The following is a 20,237-nucleotide window of genomic DNA, read 5'->3' on the forward strand; positions in this document are numbered from 1 at the left end:
CCTGGCTAACACATCCATTCAAGACACATGCCTTTCGGCAACATGGGCTTCAGTGCACATGTTCTCTAAGCACTACTGCGTGGATATACAAATAAACAAGCAAGCACAAGTAGGACAGAAAGTGCTTCAACATATATTCAACAATCAACGCTCATCTTTCACACAGCCGCCACAAACATAACAAACCGCTACAAAGCATATGCACATCATAGTGAATCCTGAAAGATTCACGCTGCAAAACGAATAGTTTCTTACCTGTCGGTGTAGTTTTGCAGCTAGAAGATCTATCTGGATTCACTAGCGAACCCACCCACCTCCGCCACAAAGATGAGGCAGGAGAAGGTGGAAATACAAGAACAATATACAAACGGACACCTTAAGAGGCAAGGTGGAAATTCATTTACTTAAGGAAGAACTTGAAAACATTACAAAAGGATTCACGAACATGACACAAAAACAAGAAAAAAAGAATCCGAAGATGGCGCCCAAAGGTAGAAGCTTCCGCAGGAAGCATGCCGATGTCACAGGAAGTACACCAAAGGGTGGGACGTCGACGCCCACCTGGGCTACGGGAAAAAGAAAGAGAGAAAAGACTACGATTCCAAACCCAACCACTAGACCGGGGGAATAATCCACAGCATAGTGAATCCAGAAAGATCTTCAAGCTGCAAAACTACACCGACAGGTAATAAACTATTCGTTATGCTTTGATTCAGGCCAACATTATCCTCAGTCTTGATGATAATCCCTTAATTATCATGGGATTGAAACTTTGTAGACATTTTGCACTTGAAGCATGTTGATTATATTACAGTTGTGTATATGAATAGCGTCTATTATTGATGATACATGTATTATGTTCTCATTGTATCACTGAATGAGCATAGAGAACCTTTTCAGCTCTCTAAAATGTATTGATCGGTTTCATTTGTGATTTGCAATTTTGGACATAAAGTCTGTAAAATAAAAAAGAACTCAGTGTTTTTTTATTTACCATTGGTACTACTGTTCCTGTTAACACATATAAATACTGAGCTACTGCTCTGGATTAGATGCAAACAGTTTTTGAATTATTGAATGTCTGAAGAAGAGATGACATTCAAAAAAACTTATGTGTTGGCTTATTGGTGTATTTTGAAGGGGTCCATGTAGATGTTAAATGTGACAAGGACTACATTGAACACTTGGGAATATGATGTAGTCTCTGCGTGGAGTCTTCTCTAGGTATATTTTACACAATTTGAACATGGAAGAATGTGATGTGAAAGTATGGAGGTTACTCAGTTACTGTATCAGTTCTCATTGGGTAATGGTGTAGTTATCAAACTATCATCAACAGGTTTTTACTGAGAAATGTGCGGGACATGCATGTAAAGATGCACATCTTTGTATAGAAGGGTGTGCATACATAGTACAGACTATGTGAGCAGCTTTTGAGAAGTGATCTCCAGTTCTAAGTTTGTCTTATCTGCAGAAATCTTTTTAAGTGTTTGTTCGATACATTACAGAGTGATGGGCTTTTTTATCTAGTGACAACATATTCTCTTTTTTGTCTTGCGTGATCCAGATGTCCCATGCAGCAGTGAATGCAGTTTGCAGAGCAATAAAGCTGCAGTGTGAGCTGTACTCGTCCCGGCAGATAGCGATTTGCTTGGATCCTTACTGCGGGCTCGGCTTTGCACTCTGGTGCCTTTGCAGGTATGAATTGCAAACTCTAGCGGTATATGTGAACTATCGATTAGCAATGTTTCCAAGTGCAACACTTCAGAGGTACTGTAGAAGGTGGAGCGAGGGATCTATATCAGCTGTCCCCTAATGTAACTCACTCTAGCAACACCTCTGAAATATGCTCCAATACAAGATGTTTCCTGCTCAGTCCCAACACATGAGCAACACTTTTCAACCCCTTCTCTATAGAGAACCGCTTGCAATTCCTATTCTTCTTTATATCAAAGATCGAACATCCAAATAAGTTTCCACTCCAGCATCCCCTTTCTGTATCAATCAAAACCATCAAGTGCTTGCTCCCAGTTGCCACAGATCCTATATAGAGTTCCATCTTTAATGAAATGAACAGTCCACTCTGTCCCGATCACACTTGTGCAAAAATTGCCCTGCAGAAATCACCATGTTCGAGGCAAGTGTGGCTGTAGAAACGTATGTTTTGCATACTTCTGCCATCTGGTGTTGGGTCCGCATGTGTGCAAGTTGTTTTTCTTCGAAGAAGTCTTTTGAGTCACGAGGTAGAGTGACTCCTCCTCTCTGTCATAATACACATGGGCATCAGCTCCACAGTTCTGCCGTCTGGTTCAAACGTGTGTGCCTTTGTTCCGTTGTAGACTCCGTCACAGGTTGCCTTTTGGTTCACATGCCCATTACCTTTGTTAGTATTGTTTTCAATAGTGTCTTCTCATTTGCGTGTCTAGTTATCTGTATTTCAATTCAATTCACTACCACCGTGGCCCTCGCTGGGTCTCACCCTTTGGGACCTACTTCAGACTTCATCACAGTCTTTAAAGATTGCTCAACTGATGATGGAATGAACACTCTTCTGTTGCCACACAAAGTATCCCCACACTGGCCAACACTTGGTCTGTAACCTGTGTTTGTCAGCCAGAACAAAGGGAAGTGGATTGCGACGCCTGCAAATCTTTCTGCTTGAAGAAAACTCTTCAGGACTGACGCCCGCGTCTCCTGGAAATGTTGTGCAGAATCATCAATGACAATCCAGACATTTTCGGTGAAGAGGATGCAGAGGAGAAAGAAGGCCACCCTCAACCGTCGGCTGCGGAGGAAGAGGCTTTTTCCATTGAGGGCAGTTCCGACTCCGACCTCATAGTCAATCTGGAAATGGAGGACGTCACACCGGCTCAGCTAACTGCAAGTATGGTATCCCCTGCCCCATACATCATCCAAATCTCTCCAGGAGATACACTACTCCTGTGGATCCACAATCAGAGGCCCTCTGTCTACTACTGTCTTCCGGCCGTGGTCAGCATTGAGCAATTGTTTCAGACGCCTCGCCCTCCGGCTCCTCTCCAAAACCCCAAATGAAGCCTACGTTTTTGGCATCAAGTACTTTGGCCAAAGAACAACTGCCAGAGCCTAGTCAACCATCGATGTGGACCGTCGTCATCTACATCCACCTCCTCGCCGTCGAGTGGAGCTTCGATGCCGAAATCTAGTTCAGAGCCGAAATTTTCGAAGCCAAGTTCCAAGTTCTGTTCCGACACATCACTGAAGCCAATTCTACATAGATTCGGAGAACAGGTGGACATGAAACCAAAGCAGATCCACATCAACCCCCTCACCAGATGTATCCTTGCAAATGCTCCAACCAAACGCCTCCAACTCCACCTAAAAGGAGGCTAACTTTTCAAGAGACTTTGGAGATGCCAGTTCCTCCCAAACACAGGATGAAAGTGGGCAAGGCAACCAGCCTCTCCACCTCAACCACCAGCATCACCCTCCCCACCACAGTCTGTGGAACATCCATTGGACATCTCACCTCAAGGGTTTCCTTAATCAAATAATGCGGAGTATGGTGGGGCACATTATAGAATTGGGCCACCACCAAAAGATGACCCCTGGGATGCCTATGATGCTGATGCCCAGGGGAACTCAGATCTGGAATTATATCTTGCTTGTCCCTCTCCTTCTGATGACGCTACCTCTTATCAGGAGAACATAGCCAGAGCTGCTGCGTTCCACAACGTGGAATTACATAAAGAGCTTCCAGAGCAGGATTTCCTCTATGATACACTATCAAGCACACATAGGGCCACACAATATCTCCCAATATTAAAGGGCATGCTACCACACACACCAAATATATTTTAGGATCCTATTAAGGCTAGGGTCATACCACCCAGAATTGATAAAAAAAAAAATACAAGCCCTCCCCCATCTGATTCCCATATACATTAAATGTCAGTTATTACCAGACTCGCTAGTCACTACCACTGCTCGTAGGTGTGGCAACTGGGGATACACCGCCTCCTGATAAGGAGAGTAAGCGTATCAATGCTGCAGGGAACAGTTGCGGCGTAAGCGGCTAATCAATAGTGCATCATCAGCTCTCAAGGTCTTCTACTGCATTACGACCGCTCCTACTGGGATGAAATGGAGGATCTCCTATATCTCCCAAAAGAGCATAAGAAACATGGGCAAGAACTTGTTGTAGAGGGCAAACTCGTATCTAACACCGATATACGCTGTGAATGAGATGCTGTTGACACCGCAGCTAGGCGTGTTAATACCAGCATCTTACTCCGGCACCATGCATGACTTCGAATTTCTGGTTTTAAACCAGAAGTACTACTAAACTTACCTAATATGCCCTTTGACAAGAAAGATCTGTTTGGGTCGCAAGTAGATGCCACATTAGAGAGGATCAAAAACGGTACTGAGACAGCAAAAGCTATGGGGATCCTTCAGACACCTATTACACAGGTACTTTTCGCTGTCCCGGTTATGATGGTACCTCAAAGGCGACTTCCTCAGACGCCTTCCCAGTCTATCAACGTCAACAAAGCCAAAATACCTCTCCAAGGGGCTACTACCGTGGTGCCTACAGATGCGACAATGGCAAGGTTAGCGGGAAGGGTACCTCCCCACGTAGAGCAACACAATGCACCTAACAATGACTTCCCTCTCCTACCCCAATCATATAACACCTGTCTGGGGTCGATTACAGGCTTTTCTATCCACATCAGACCAGTGGGTGCTAAACATTATCCAACATGACTTTTGTCTGGAGCTTACTACCACACCTCTGAACATTCCACCTCGAACTCACAGGCTATCATTGGAACATCAAACTTTGCTCAAACAGGAAGTCCAGGCTCCTCTTCTTAAAGGAGCTATAGAACCCGTCCTTCCTCAACACCAAGGCTCAAGAGTATACTCTCTATACTTCCTAATACCCAAAAAGGTCTGTTCTTTACAGCAATCCTAGATCCTTCATCCTGTCAGAACATTTCCACATGGTTACCTTGCAAGATATGATCCCACTTCTCCAACAGGGCAACTTCATGACTACACTAGATTTAAAGGGCGCCTATTTTCACATACCAATACACCCAGCTCACCACATATACTGCAGGTTTGTGGTGGGCGGCAAACATTACCAGTTCAAAGTCCTCCATTTTGGGGTGACTACTGCACCCCAGGTATTCACCACATGCCACCACGGTGGTAGCAGCCCATCTACGCAGACAAAGTCTACGTATTTCCATATCTGGACGATTGCCTTATCAAAACTAACACTCGCCAACAGTGTCAACACACTCAAATTATAATAGATTTCCTCCACTGTGAGAAAATGCCATCTTTCCTGCATGGGTATGCCCCCACTTTTTGCTGAATTGCTTTGACTGAGTGTGCCCTGGGCTCCTGCCAACCAGGTGCCCAGGGCCTGTGTTCCTTCCCTAAAACTGTGTTGAAAGTAAAACCCAATTGGCATCTCTGGCTACCTGTCAGCCCCTAGTAAATGCTACCCTAGGTACCCAGGGCATGGTGACCAGAGAAAACCTCTAAGGGCTGCAGCACATATTGTGCCACCCTTAGGGGCCCTGTACCCTGACACCCACACACTGTTTTTGCTGGCTGAGTGTCTATGTACAGAACTAAACAGAGAGTTGACATGGCACACATCCCTGTGTGCCATGCCAACAAGCTCACTGCCCTGGCATCCATCAGTCACCCATCTAGCTGTGTGCCCTATACCAGTGGTGTGGGCACAGGTGCATGAGCCCTCTGCCCCTACAGTATCCAGGGCCATTCCTGGGCACTAAGTGCAGTGCTGCCATTAGGAGTATATGGTGCTGGGAGGTTGTCATTACGAACTCCACAGCACCATGATGGCTGCACTGAAGACTGAGAAGTTTGATATCAAACTTCTCAGCGCATTAAACCTGCACTGATGCCATTGTGGAATTTAATGTAAAATGCACAACAGAGAGCACCTTACCTAACCAACTCCCAGTGTCCTGATTGTGTGGCTACCGAGGCTGCCACCACCAGAAATGTTTCTGGACCCTCGGGTCGAGAACCTGCCGCTCTCCGGGGCCTGAAACATTGCACATCCTGGGACGAGGTGCCAAGCCTCCTCCCCCAGGATGGGCAAGGGAAGCTTCAAAGGCATACCCTTTGTGAGCTTCTCCAGGCCACTTGCTGTACTCAGCAACTGGCCCCCACCGGTTCTGACCCCCACTCTGGCGGGAAGATCGGCGGGAAACCCTAAGTGAGGAAAGGGGGTGTGCCAGCCTATGCCAACTCCACCCCTCAGGTGGGAGAGGCGAGGTGAAGCACAACTCTGGGCTCTCATCATCTTGAAGATGGGGAGCCCTGCCCAATCACAGCTAGACTCCTGCCCCCCACCCCCCCACACACACACACACACACAGGAGAGGAGCAGGTTAGGTGGTGTACCCACCCCAGGACTGGGCACTCTGAACCTTTCTACTGCATATTCCGATTGGAACAAGAAGAAGAACGAGAAACAAGAAGACCTGCTGTGCAGCTGCTAACAAAAGGACAACGCCCACTGACTTGGCCCCAGAACCCTACTGGCCTGTTGATCCTTGAACCTGCTCCTGCGAAACTCCAGTATCTCCTGCGGACAGCAACCTCGAAAACCCCGGAGGACCTGCCTGCCCGGAACCTTCCAAATGACTGGGACTCCCACGAGCAGTGGTTCTGCTCAAACAGCAATACCCCTGGTGCCAGCCAGGAACCGCGAATCCAGCACACTCTGCACCCGCCAAGCCTGGCCTATGCCTGAGTGATCCAAGACCCAGAGGACGACCCCCCCGGCGACTGTGACCCGAAGTGCAGTGCCCAAAGACCCTCCTCGACCAACCAGATGACGCTTGCAGCCTCAGAACCAGGGACCCCTCCAACTGCGACCAGCTGAGGGTAAGATTTCCCGACACCAAAAGACACAGCTGCATCCGGCGCCCTGTGGCTCCCTGTGCTGTCCTTTGGGGTACCTACCTCTTCTCCAAGATCCCAACTTGCCTCTCGAAGTGGTGGTCGCACATGAAGAATCTCCGTCCCTGAGCCTGCAGGCTTTGTTCACTTTTTAACTTTCCCATTGGATAACATTGAGCGCCCTACGGCTCAAAAGCACCCTGCACCCAGCCGCCCGAGTGCCGCTGGAAGTGCAACAACTACCCTTACCTACTTCCCCACTTGCTCTGAGTAAGTGACCAGTAGCCCAGCTCCCACAGCCGCGTGGCCTGCTTGCTTGCAACCACCAACCAACGGCCCCCTACCCTCCATTGGATTGCTTTGGGCGTACTCTCTCTGCACCCGGCTGCCCCTGTACTGCTGAGGGTGTAACTACTGTACCTTTCCGACCCTGGGAGACCCCTGAGTCTATGCCCAGAACCTTAACTCCACCAGTCGAGTACTTACCTAAAAGCCGATAACTCACTTTCCTTCCATAGGTTTACATTGACTGGTTTCACTTGAAATTTCTTTTAAGTGTGGAGTTTTGAAACTTTAAAATATTAATCTAAATCAGCCGAATAACGAATTCCGAATCACTCACCTGTGATCAGGAGAGAAGCCAGTACCGTACCTTTCAGCCCAGTTCTGAACCGCAAAAGTAATCCTAACTGTACTTACCAGTTACCTGAATTTTCTTCCATAGGAAACCATTGACTGTTTTTCTGTGAAATTTCTTCTAAGTGTCGATTTTTGCAAACTACAAATATTCTTTAAAAATCGTAACAAAACGTAATTACTTACCTGTCTTAAGTAGAGGTCCCAGTGCTGAACTTAGGAGTCCAGTACTGGAGTACAAAAGTAACGAGAACCTACATTCCCTGTGACTTTAATTTCCTCCCATAGGATAACATTGCTTGGTTTTCACCGAAAAATTTCTAAGTGTCAACTTTGAAAATACATTTATATTCTTTATAAATCACAACTGTAACAAAAACGCTTTTACTTAACGGTTCACAGCTTAGGTCCCGGGCACCGAATCCAGGATCCAGTCCTGTGCTTAGAAAAGTAATCCTTAAAGTAATCAACTACATTTATGTAGAGAAACCCATTGAGCTCAATGTTAAATTGTGTTTGAAATTGTGTTGCCCATTGCACCCACTGTAGCTATTGTACTTACAAAGTCTATTGCCTTTTCTGCGAAGTAATTACGTAAAGTCACTCATATTGAGAAAAGTATATTTTGATACCTGTTGGTTCGAAAAATAAAACCACTATATCTTTTGATATAAAAACAATTAGCCTAGAGTTCAGTTCTTGAGTGTGTGAGACCATTTGCTAGCGGAGTGTGTACAACAAATGCTTTACACTATCCTCTGATACTACCTTACTGCTCGACCAAGCTACCACTTTAGAGAGTAAGGTTATATCTAACTGTAACCTCTGCCTTACCTCTGGAGACTGGGGACTCTATACACACTCTACCTTACTTTGGTTCAGTATATATAGAGCCACTTTCTTACATCACCACTTGGGATTCACCATGAACGTTCCCAAGTCACACAAATAGCATCAGATTATCCCAATTCTGCCAGAGTCCAGAATTTTCAGACACTATTACCTCAATTTCAGGCAAATCAACAATTCGCAGTGAGGACAGTTATGCTTCTTTTAGGGGTGATGGTGTCCTGTATTGCCATTGTACCTCATTCCCGACTACACGTGTCTGTTACAAAAATGTTTAGCTCAACAGAGGTCTCAGTCACAGGGTCAATTAGAGGATTTAGTATTGATAGACCGCCAAACTCGTCACTCTCTGCAATGGTGGCATACAAAAAAACCTGTTGAAAGGGCAGCCTTTTCTTGCTTTTCTTGACCCTGTTCTCCATATCACTGTCACGACAGACTCCTCACTCATGGGACGGTGTGCTCATTTTAACAATCTCACAGTACAGGTTCTCTAGGACGCCAGCCATAGAGGTCTCCACATCCTTTTCCCTAGAGTTTCAAGCTGTTCAACTAGCGTTGAAAGCTTTCCTTCTTCACCTCATTCGCAAGGTTGTCCTAGACCGGACGAACAGTAGGACAGCCATGTACTATCTACAAAAGAAGTTGGGGGATACGCTCTCCACAATTATCTCGTCTATCACAGACCATGTGGAGAGAGGCCCCTACATCGCAACATTCACCTGTTAGTGAAATACCTTCCGGGCAAAGACAATGATTTTTCAGACCTCCTCAGCAGGATGAGGCAACAAGTTCACAAGTGGGAACTCCACCCACAAGTACTCCTTCCATACTTTCACAAATAGGGTTTCCCTCAGACAGACCTTTTCTTCGCAACCACAGAAAATGCAAAATGCCCAAACTTCACCACCAGTTTCCCACACCCACTATCCACGGGCAACGCACTATGGATGAGTTGGTCAGGAATATTTGCCTACGCTTTTCCTCCTCTCATTCCATTTCTGGTTCGGAAGCTCATGCAAACATATCTCACGATGATGTTGGTGGCTCCCACTTGGGCTCGTCAGCTCTGGTTCACAACCTTACTGGACCTCTCTGTAGTTCCCCACAAGAAGCTCCCCAACAGGCCAGAGCTTCTCCCTCAGAACCTTGGAGAAATCAGACACCCAGATCCCAAAGCTCTCAACTTGGTGATCTTGCTCCTGAGATCCTAGAACCTCAATCTACCATCTGAGTGTATGACCATCCTTAAAGAAGCTCGTAGACCTACCGCCTGAGCATGCTAATCAGCAAAATGGAAAAGATATGTCTGCTATTGTGATCCAAAACATATTGATCCTTTCAAAGCTAATGTACAAGATATTGTCTGTTAATTACACTCCACAAATCTGGACATTCACATCTATAAGATTACATCTTGCTGCAATAGCTGCCTATCAAAATAGACAACATATCTCCTTATTTAAAATACCAGTAATTAAAGCCTTCATGGAGGGGCTCAAAAGGATTATTTCGCCATGCACCCTCATGGAACCTTAACATTGTCCTTACACAACTTATGGGCCCTTCATTTAAGCCAATGCATACATGCCCCTTCAGTTCCTGTCTGGGAAAGTGGCATTTCTAGTTTTTATTACTTCACTTAAAACCTTTCTTCCAGCTCCACAGGAACAGGGTGCTTCTCCGCACCAACCCCAAATTTCTCCCTTAAGATGTCTCTCATTTTTACCTCAATCAATCGAATTGACTTTTTTTCCCCACAGCCAGATTCAGTTGCGGAATGGGCTGTCCACACATTAGATATTAAAAGGGCCCTTATGTTCTATATTGCTAGAACTAAAACGTTCATGAAAACTAAACAATGGGTAGTCAGGGGCCTTCAATCATGTTATGCTAAAGCCAAAAGAACTTTACGTACACCTCCTAGAGCACACTCTATTAGGAAGAAAGGAGCTTCCATGGCTTTCCTCGGAAACAATCCAATAGCTGACATATCCAAAGCAGCTACATGGTCCACACCACACACCTTTACTAAACATCATTGTGTAGATGTTTTAGCACGCCAGCAAGCCAATATAGGGCACGTATACTTTTCCAGACAACTGCAACACCCACATGTAAGCCACAGTTTTTCGGTGGGACTGCTTTACAGTTTATGCAAATCATGTGTATCTACAGCCGCACATGCCTCGAATGGAATATGTTAGTTACCCTGTAAGCATCTTTTTTGGCATGTAGTGGTGTTGATTCACATGTCCGCCCTCTTCCCTGAAAACTTGTGACCGTTGCTGTTTTACTCTCTATTCACATGGACATCTCATAACTTAGATTTACTCTACTCTCCATTCACACCCGGCTGTGGGAAGATAATCTAACAATGGAGTTGGTGCCCATGCGTATTATCACCGACGGAGGTGCTGCTCTACCTCATGACTCCGAAACGTTCTTCTTGGAGAAGAAAAATACGTTGCGCATATCCTGACCCAACTCTAGATGGCAGGAGTATGCAAAGCATTTGAATCTACAGTACTACATGCCACGAACAGATGCTTACAGGGTAAGTAACGTAGTCCTGCTAGCCCCTCCTTATAATCAAACTATATCCCAAAAATGATTTGTAAGTGACAAATTTTAAACCCTATGGAAAAAGTGAATTCTGTAGTAGCTTGCAAATTGCATAGGGAAATTGGCCACAGCCCAGTAAACATCTAGATGCTTTCCATTTTGACTTAGCAGCAACACTGAGATCTACCACTTGCTGTTCTCAAAGCAAAGGTCAAGGACAATGGTAATAAATGCGAACTCCTGAGCTCATCTGCCAAATATGACCAGTTCTTCCTAATGTGCATCAGAGACCATAAAGAAACGTTCTTCTCCATTACCAATCACTGCTGTTGCTGATCAACATACTATCTAATTCTTCAGTGTCAGCGGCATCATCTCCTCTCTGTTGAAATCATCATAATCATCCAGCTGGGAGTCACACTGTAACTTTACTGTAGCAGTAGAATGTTAAACATAGCCAAAGAGCGAGCAATGCATGCTTTAAACTGACACACTTTAGCTACCTCCACCGCACCTATTAGACTGCAGTCAGACTACAGACAGTTTACCAGGCTAGAATTTCGGAATGCCTGTGCTGCAGCGAACAGGGAGCTTGGTTCCTACATATGTCATGGTCCTGCAGTAACCTGCAGCCACACTGGCAAGCAGTGACTAAGCAGTTGAAGAGAGTGACATACAGTGAACTTGCAGCAACTGTCAGACAATGTTTGTTGAGTTTATTCCCAAGGCCCAAAGGCAGCAAAGTGCAGCACAGATGCAAAATATTGGGCCTTCTACTGGCCAAATGCCGGCTAGCGAGCTACTGGCTCTCAGCGAGGAACCCACTCTGGTGGCGCCAAGAGATGGAGGATTGAGGCCTGGCGGAGGAGATTAGACTACACAAAGTGCAATGAGAAGAGGGAGTGAAGCAGTTCATAGCCACTAGGAAGAGAATCCTGCTGGGGACAGCCTTGTGGCTTGACGACAGCCCAGAGACAATCATAGTTTAACAATCAGATATTCCCTACAGGGCAGAGAGGAATGCCAGGGAGAATGGAGGCACAGAGTGGACATTAGATAATCAGAAGGGATGGGAACGGTAGGAAATACTGTATGAGCTGGGATGCAACACAATAGGATGCAATGTTTCTAATTGCCACTGACTTATTACTTCATGACAGAATGTTTTAAAATGACGACAATTCTTAATTGCTGTGCTGATGTAAGCTAATGTTATATTGTATGCTGTTACTAAAATGTTCAAATAAAACTCACAAATAAAGATAGGGAGAAAAATAGGGGTGATCTCATCCATAAGAGCATGGGGCGGTGACCCCCTCCCCTGACTGTGAGCCATTAGGTGACAGTCACATTAGTCACATTTTTTCCCTTGAACAACTTTCCCCGGTGGGTGCGGGGCCACACAGCTCCCTCTCCAGTCAAGCTGCAACATGATGTGATTGATGTGAGGACCAGCTGAGGCTGTGTAAACTGAATTGCGCATGTCACTTTGTCTGGTGTTTTCAGTCTGGCCAGCCTGACATGCGCAGTTCAGGCTTTCACAATTAAAGCTGCCAAGGAGCAAAGACAGAAGAAACTCAGCCCCATTGGTCTCCGATGTAGTGCTGTGTTTGACTATCCCAGCAATCCTGGCACTACTCTTATGCTGCCTAGTATTTTAAGCTGCATAAGAGCAGTGCTTGGGTTGGCTGTGATGCTATTGCACAAAATACTTATCTTTTAAAGTCAGCCAGCATGCGAGGCGGAAGGATTTAATCTCGGGTGAGTTTTCATATCAATGATGCCAGTCATCTTGGAAATAAAGACAGACAGTGGTACTCTTGCAGTTATGAACTGGCTTAAGAGAGTGTTATGCAAAATAGAAGGATTTTGCTTGCTTTCAAACTGACCCCTTGTTGGATGTTGAAATATTCACGCAGTGACCCCTGCATGCCGACTGTGGGAGCCTTGAACATTTCCCATGAACTGCAGTCAGGCTGCCTGTGACTTGCTCTATGTGATCCAGCAGGCCGCAGGGTTAGTGAGGGTCACATCAATGCTGAGAAGTACTTGGGTACACAACAGTGTCAGCCAGCCGTTGATCTAGGAGAACTCCTGACCTGGATAGCAGCCAGGGCACTGCTCTACAGAAAATGGCAGGCTGCGGCAGATACCATGGCTGGAGTTGTGCTGCAGCCTTCATGCTGCGATTTACATGCGACTACACCCATGTAAGTGGACACAATCCAAGCCAAAGATCTGCCTGGGTGTGAAGCTGCTGGAGGGATTGAAGCTGTGGGGCCTCTGAGACTGCAGATAGGTCAAGCTATGCCTTCGGCCAACATCTGTGCTATATAAAAGTGCACAAATAACATAAACTGAAGGGGGGACACTGTTGTAGTCCATGATATTGTGCTGTGCGCTGTGAAATACTGGGAAAGGGGTTCTGCTATAGTCTCTCTCTCTGTCAGTATGCAGTACAGAGATGGCTAGTGAGGATAGGACACAGGTCTGTAGTTTATTTTGCAAAGATTTGCAGTTGGACGTGTGCTGCTGAAGAGGAGCGGAATGATATGTTTATGTTTATTTTCTTGCAATAAGCTGCAAAATTAGATTTATTTTGCAGAGGTGAAAGAGGGCACATTGTATTTATATTTATATGATGCAAAATGCCTTACTGTTATGAGCATATTTAACTTTTAAATGCCTCACCACTTTTATAAGTTGCTAGCTGCTACTGGAAAAATGAGATCATTGCAGAAGGAAGTAGAAAACCAATGAACACAAGTTAGACATTTTTTGTTTTCTGGAATAGCCATATGATCAATTAAACAGTAACAGTATAAGGAGGACAATTACACAGTACAATAACTTCCTAAACTGTGGCACGTCCAGGAGAAAAATTCAGTACAATCTTGACAAAGTTCCTTGAAGCACATTAAATCACGACATATCCCTGCATATAGTGTGTCTTATACCCATCAGCTAACTATCTAGCCTTCTAGTGGTGTGGGATTCTGCGCTATCCGAGGGTCCTTGAGCCCATTAATCAGGCACGCAACCTTCGAGGGCTGCCTCTACTGTGATACGTGACTTTCTCTGGCGCCATATAGAGTTCCATCCCTCTTCTCCATTCTTGAATAGTGGGTATCTGTACCGCCTCTCAATACATGCTCTCCCGCCACCCCCCACCCCACCCCCGCCCATTGCCTGGCCTCACCTCTCTTTTGCAACAACCAGAGCCAGGCACTAAATGGAAGTTGGAGGTGTGAATCATCTATGCCATTTGGGATTCCCAATAGAATGTATTTGAGGTCCATCGAAAGAGTGGCGTCCAGGATGGAGCTAAGCTCTTTTATTATCTCAGCCCAGTAGAGTTAAAGGTAGGAACACCCCCACAATGTATGTAGAAAGTTTCCCTTTGCTCCATGGCATCCAAGGCTTGTTGGGGTTGCCTCCTTACCCATTGTGTGTAATCAATATCTATCATATATATCCTGTGCAGTATTTTAAACTGAATTAAGCATGATTTGGATTTAAGAGCCACTTCTCTGGAGTGCTTCAATGCAGCTTCACAATCTGTGTTCTCTAGTTCCCCTATAATTCGCTCACAGCACTCCTGAAGCTTGACCAAATGATCAGGCATATTATTGTTCAATGTCTTATAGGTAAGGGAAATTGCTCCCCTTGTCAATTCTTCTTGTAGCTATCTCCCTTCTAGTGGTGCATATTCAGGTATCTCAGTGCCCATCAGCCCTTCCGCTACCCAGGTGTGTCTCAGTTGTTCGCATTTAAGAAACTGGAACCGGTGTAGGGTGTATTCTCTACAAAAGATCGTCCTGGGTTTAAGCTCTCCATGTTCCAGATATCCATTAGTGGAGATTCCAATCAAACCCCATGCCCTAAAATCTCATAGCTTTTTACTAGCTCTTTAAGCCATGTCCCCCTCTATAACAGAATCTCTCTGGTAATCCTGCGGTTCCAGCCAATTGCTCTTTTTGCCCTCCCATAGTCACCTGGGTCGCTGGAAGCAATCTCCGAACTCCTTGACCACCATAGATAATGTAGGTGAGAGCGAGGCTCCATGAGAGCCCTTTCCAGCCTATATGTGGGGTGGCCCTATGTTGCGTGTACCCAGTCATTGATGGGGATTAAATGTGCTACTCAATAGTCTGCCTCAATATCAAGGAGGGTAATCCCTCCATTGTGTGAGTTACGTTTTAAAGTCTTCAGTGCTATTCTGGGATGTCCATATCAAAGACCTCGCTTCCCAGTTGATGTTAGTGAACGTTGCCTGTGGGATTGGATAATATGTATTCTGCAGGGAATACAATAATTAGGGTAGGGTAATCATGTTGAAGAGAGCTGCCTGTTCTAGCAGTGAGAGAGGCAGGTCCCTCCATCATTCCACATTTGTCTGGAACTTGCACACTATTCTCCACAAATTATGGTTGTAGCATATTTCTTTCTGGGGTGTCACAAACATTCCTAGGTATTTAAAACCCTCAGGCATCTCCTTTAGGTGTCCGGGTATTGGTGGCCAGTCCAGTGAGTATCCCATGGAGAATTACATAGATTTAGCCAAGTTAATCTTGCATCCCGAGTACCACCCACACTCTTCAAGTGTTTGAAATAATTCCTGGGTAGATGTCATTGGCTCAGTTATATACAAATGGATGTTGTCCGTGTAGAGGGAAATTTTCTCCTATATGTCATCATTGGGGGTGATGGGGAATCCTTTTTTTATTTCAGGGTAGGCTTGTATCTTGCATGCCAGAGATTCCCTTGTGAGAGCAAAATGGAGGAGGGACAGGGGCAGTCCTGCCACGTCTCTCGTCTAATTGGGAAGTCATAGGTTAGTATCCCATTAACCTTTACGGTCGCCATCGGGTCCATGTACAGGACTGCCACCCATTTCAGGAATTTGGTCCCAAATTCAAACTTAATCGGTGTACGCTTTAAAAGCGGCCAGACTTCATCGTCAAATACCTTTTCTGCGTCAAGGGACAGGAAAACATGAGGAGACGTTCGGTCCTTCACTACCGCCAGCCAGTTATGAGTGCGATGTAGGTTCAACCATGTAGCCAGACCTGGCATTAAGCCTGACTGGTCATTGTTAATAAGGGGTATGATAACTTTCAGTAGTTGTGTCTCCAGTATTGTAGCTAGAATTTTTATTTCTGCGTTCAATAGGAAGATCCTGTGGAATGAGTTGCACTTTTCTCTAGGTTTGCCCTCCATATATAGTACAGTAATTGTGGCCTTCTGGAGATCTGGGTGGCGTTTGCTCGCTTTGCCCACCCCAGGGTAAAGGTTCAACAGTTGATGTTCCAGGAGATCCACTTAGTGTTTATGAAATTCAGCCAGGATACCGTTAGGTCCAGGGGGTTACCTGCCTGCAGTTTAGAGATAGCTGCTTGTACTTCACTGAGTGTGAGATCATCTTCAAGTGTCTCCACTGCTTCTGCTTGCAGCATTGAAGTAGGGATATCGTCCAGGTACCGAGCAATATCTATGGGGTTGCTAAGAGGACGGACCTCATAGAATAGCTTCTAGTATTGAGCGAATGCCTGCAACTATCTGTATATCTGTATTATGGATTACCCCTTCAGTGTCAGTAATAGACTGTATCCATCACAATTCCATTTCTTTTTTTACTGAGCCAAGGAAGGAGTTTCCTTGCCTTGTCCCCCACGTCATATAACCGGTGTAATGTCGCTAGCATTTGTTATCCGACAGAGACTACTAGCCACAGATTCCTTAACGTAGAATTATCCCCAGGCGTGAGACTGGATCTGGAAAATTTTCTTTGCCACAGCATCTCTGGGTGTGACGTCAGCAAAGTCACATAAGCCCCACCCCGGCACGCTGACATCAGTTTTTCTCTTTTCTGCGTGCAAAGCGGATCCGGATCATGTCCTGGCCTGTTTTAAGGCCTTCTCTTTCACGCTTTGCATTTCGGAACAGTGTGCGAATGCCTTCGGGCTGCAAGACGTGTACCTCCTGTGCACGTCAGAAGTCTGCGACGGAACCTCACCCAATTTGTATGTGGTGTCTGGGTGAGCACCATGACTCAACGGACTGCGACGCCTGTCAGCACCTCAAACCAAAGTCACGGTGGGAGCGCCAGATGAAATTGTTGTCGGCCCGCTTGTCCAGGTCGGTGTCGTCCCAGCGTCCGTCCCCCACCTCGAAAGCCAGGAGCTGCCGGTCTCGGCTGCTACATCCCCCTTTGCTGAGAATTAAAGGGCACCGCTCGCCGACTGGTAGGTCCTGCAGCTTGTCTCCGAGGCCCTGTCTTCCTTCGGCGGAGGGTGCGGGTTCCCCCCGGGATGTGCGCCCTATCCGCCTTTTCCAGGCGTCGGGCGACTAGGGCCCAAATGACAGCCTACACTGCGACTCTGCAGGCTACTTTGGCCCCTCATCCTCCTCCTGAGATGTCCGCGGATCCCTTGCCTCATGCGGGACCTTCCGCAGAGTCGCCAGCGGCTTCCACCCCGGCGCCGAAGGTTTCGGTTTTAGGTTTGAAGGTGGTGTTGTCGAGGGGTAGTCCTTCGGGACTCCACTCTTCGACACGTGGCGTCCCTGCCTCACCGCAAGTCCCTACGGGGCTCCCTGTGGCGTTGCAGGAGGTCGCCGGGACTCAGGGTTCGTCCCCGAGTTCCCCTCGTCCCTCTGAGCAGGCGGCTGCCTCACCAGAGGCAGTCTTTCCTCCGCGGTCCCGGCGGTGCCACGGGTGGAGGCCGGGGCCTGGTGTGCTTTCCCGAGTCCCTCTTGGCCCTCTACGCGGGCGGCTGCCCCGTGTGCGGTCGAGCCAGCGCCTTTTCAGCGCTGCTCCTTAGCCGACCTGGCTCCAATCCCGTCCCATCCTCCTTGGGAGCCGTTGGGGGTGGTGGTCGTCTCGGCGCCACCAATGCCCACTCCGGTGACGCTCGATGTCGAGCCAGCGCCTGTGGTGGATTCCACGGTGCTGTGCCGGCGTCGGGTCCTTGAGTCATTTCCTGAGGAGTTTCCCTCCTCTCTTGAGGTTTGTCAGCTGCTGGTTTTTTCCTCTCCGGTGACAGGGCGCTGCATTGTTGCTTTTTCATCGGCATCTTCCAGGGAGGGTTTCTCGCCGTCCCCACGGCCTAAGACCTCAGACCCTCTTTTCCGCAGTTCATAGTTGGGTCCTCCACCGGCTTCTCCGCCCTCCCCGGGGGCCCCTCAGGTTCCCCACTCATCCGTGGATCCCCCACCATTCCACTGCTGGCCGCTTCCCCCTAAAGCTGGACTTGGGGATGGACGGCTCAGCTTGCAGCCGTCGCCCACAGAGGAATTGCTTTCTCCCCCGCGGTGCCCTACGGAGGCCAGTTTTGCATTTGTTTGGGCTATTTCCACGGCCGCTGGCATTTTGCGGATGGATGAACCTGTCACCTTATGGCCACTTCTGTTGCTCTCCGTCGCCATGCTTGGCTGCGGGATGCTGTTTTCCTGAGAATATTAGGGAGCATCTGGTTAACCTTCCCTTTGATGGGGTTCTTTTGTTTAACACTCATGCGGACTCCGCCATCTAGCGTCTGCTTGCGGGACTCCGTCCGCCTCCCCCTCTGTAGGCTGGCTTGTTGATCCTCCCGGGCTTGATGGGAGGCGTTATCTCACCTGCTCCTGAAAGCTGGTGTTTTTGAGTGGGCCGTTTATATGTTCTGTGTGGTTTGACGTGCCTTCGGGGTCCCTTGGTTGGCCCCTCTCTTCTGTTGGCTGCTGGTTCAGCCCTTTTGGCAAGTGTGTATTTTTTGGCTGATTGCAAAGCCGTCTGTGGTTCCTACCGTAGGTCTTATGTTCTTGTTCTTTGATGCAGGATTTTTTTTCCCTAAGAGTGGTTCCCATGTTTTCTTTGGGACGAGTCTTACCCTAAGTGGGGTATTTGTAGCTATTGTATAGCTCTGTCCTATGCGGGGTGTGTGTGGACTCCCTTTTGCAGGTTCCTCACCTCTCCTGGTGTCGCTGTATTCTCCTGGTGCAGTTTCTTTGGCCCTGTCTGGGCGTAGCTTGTGCTGCTCCAAGTTCTGTCATTCTCAGTATCCATTGCATCGCTAGACCAGCTTTGGCGTGCCGTCTGCGGCGTTGTGCTATGGTGTTTCCACCCCTTTTTTGTCCGGCGTTTTGGCCGGGTCCTCTGTCTGGTGTTTATTTATTTTATTTATTTTTGGGATTTGTAAAGCGCAAACAAATCCCACAGATTACAGATTCTGTAATCGCTACAGATTCAGTGAATATGTAAGAAAAGGCTGGGTTTACTGATTTGGGGGGGGGGGTACTTTCCTGTGTTCTGGTTGACGGCTTGGTTCGCCCTCCGTCTTTCTCTTCTTCTTTTCTAGCTGGTCCCGCTTCTTTTCGTTGGTTGGTTTCTGTCCGGATCGGTCTCCTTGGGGTCATTCTGAATTTCCCTGGCCTTGTTTTCGTCTTGAGCTTGGCTTGCTCTGGGTGCTCGGCTTCGTGGTGCTTGCCAACTGCTGGCTTCGGCCGCCTGCTCTTTCTGGTCCACGGCTGGGGGTCCCGGCGTGGGTCCTTGTGCTCCTACCTCTTGTTCTGCTGGAGCCTTGCACTGTGGGGCCGTTCAGCCTTGTCTGTTGTCTCAAGGCTGTGGCCGGTTCAGCTGTCCCCTTCACTGAGTGTGTTTTCCAGTGGAGGGCTTTGCCTCAGTTACTACCTCTTCTCCTTGGAGTCTTGGGGTGATTCGTTCTTCCTCAGTACTCTGCCGTTGTCTGTCCCTTCGGGGCTCTCTGGCAGATGTCCCTGGTATCTTGACAGAGCTTGGGGTGTCCGGGCCTCCCTTCGCCTCGTCCTTGCTTCCTTCTGCTTGGTGGGGACTGGGCCGCCCTTCCTGTCCCCTTTATACATCCCTTGCTTGGGGCCCTGTGTTTCTTCCTACTGGGAGGCTCTCTCGCAGGCCCTCCTCCCTTCTGGGTATGGCATGGGTATCTGAGGCTAGTAGTCTCTATCAGATGTACGAGTTACTAACCTTCGGTAATGATGTATCTGGTAGAGATGATTCTAGCAGCAGATTCCTTCACGGGCCGCCCTTCCTCCCCGTTCTGTAGGGACCCTTAGCTTGGTCTTTTGCACTCGCCTGCCTCTGGGTGGTTTGTCTTCTGCGAGTGCCCTCTTTCACTTCCTCCCTAGCGGGATGCTTGTTCTGTTTGTTTGCATCCACTCCTTCCTTTCTGGTAATTGATTGGTAGGTACATGTGTACTTCTGCATCCCTACATCCTGGTGTTTCCAGTGTGGGGCCTAC

The 20,237-nt window shown here is 47.5% G+C and overlaps 1 protein-coding gene across 1 annotated transcript in view; it reads left to right on the forward strand.

The window, feature by feature from the left end:
* The window catches only part of DIP2B (DIP2 acetate--CoA ligase B (putative)), an 805,292-nt gene that overhangs the window by 642,175 nt on the left and 142,880 nt on the right, over nucleotides 1–20,237 (forward strand). Inside the window, exon 30 of the mRNA XM_078688921.1 lies at nucleotides 1,568–1,698. Coding sequence (XP_078545047.1) covers nucleotides 1,568–1,698 — 131 coding nt within the window. The remainder of the gene's footprint in view (nucleotides 1–1,567; nucleotides 1,699–20,237) is intronic.

The sequence above is a fragment of the Lissotriton helveticus genome, chromosome 1_1 (assembly GCF_964261635.1).
Source record: "Lissotriton helveticus chromosome 1_1, aLisHel1.1, whole genome shotgun sequence".
NCBI classification, from domain to species: Eukaryota; Metazoa; Chordata; class Amphibia; order Caudata; family Salamandridae; genus Lissotriton; species Lissotriton helveticus.